The 591-nt window shown below is 67.5% G+C and overlaps 1 protein-coding gene across 1 annotated transcript in view; it reads right to left on the bottom strand.

The window, feature by feature from the left end:
• The window catches only part of C2cd4c (C2 calcium dependent domain containing 4C), a 2,459-nt gene that overhangs the window by 1,235 nt on the left and 633 nt on the right, over positions 1–591 (bottom strand). Inside the window, exon 2 of the mRNA XM_033759635.1 lies at positions 3–231. Within this exon, the coding sequence (XP_033615526.1) occupies positions 3–193 (191 nt within the window). The 5' untranslated portion in view covers positions 194–231. The remainder of the gene's footprint in view (positions 1–2; positions 232–591) is intronic.

The raw sequence follows: 591 nt of genomic DNA, 5'->3' as shown, positions 1-591 counted from the left end.
GCGCCTCCGCCTCCGCGGGGCCCGAGGGCAGCTTAGGGGGAATGAAGAAGTCTGGGATCTTGTCAGGGGTCAGCACGTTGCTGTACAGGGGCCCCCTGGCGGCCTTGTCCCCTGCCTCGGCCCCCGCAGCCCGACTGCCGTTCTCCCCAGACCCGCGGAGCCGGTCCAAGAACCACATGTTGGTTTTCCTCATGAGGGCGGCGGACGAGAGGCCAGAAGGGGGCACCGAGTCTAGGAAGAGACGCAGAGAGGGTATCAGGGTGGGCGGGCACCTGTCCCCAGAGTCCATATGTCAAGGCCTGGTCAGTGGGCACGGGGGAGGGTCACTCTGGAGGTGTCCGGGGGCGGGGGAGGCGACCCAGAACAGGGGTGGGGCGCGTCCCCATCCCAGAGGGACTGGACTAACTTCTCAGCAGGGGCAGAGAGGGGCGCTGACATGGGGTCAGAGACGGAGGCAGAGACGGGGAAAGAGCCCGGCTGGGGGCAAGGAGGTGAGGGACCCAGGGGCGCGCCCCTCTCCCGCCTCCCCGATGGGGGAGCCCCCCTCCCACGCTTGCTTATTCTGGCCATTGGACATAGGCAGCTGTGATT

The sequence above is a fragment of the Fukomys damarensis genome, unplaced genomic scaffold (genome assembly GCF_012274545.1).
Source record: "Fukomys damarensis isolate Sample0158 unplaced genomic scaffold, DMR_v1.0_HiC HiC_scaffold_37, whole genome shotgun sequence".
Lineage (NCBI taxonomy): Eukaryota > Metazoa > Chordata > Mammalia > Rodentia > Bathyergidae > Fukomys > Fukomys damarensis.
Note: the sequence above shows the minus strand (reverse complement) of the source record. Positions and strands in the feature narration are given on the sequence as shown.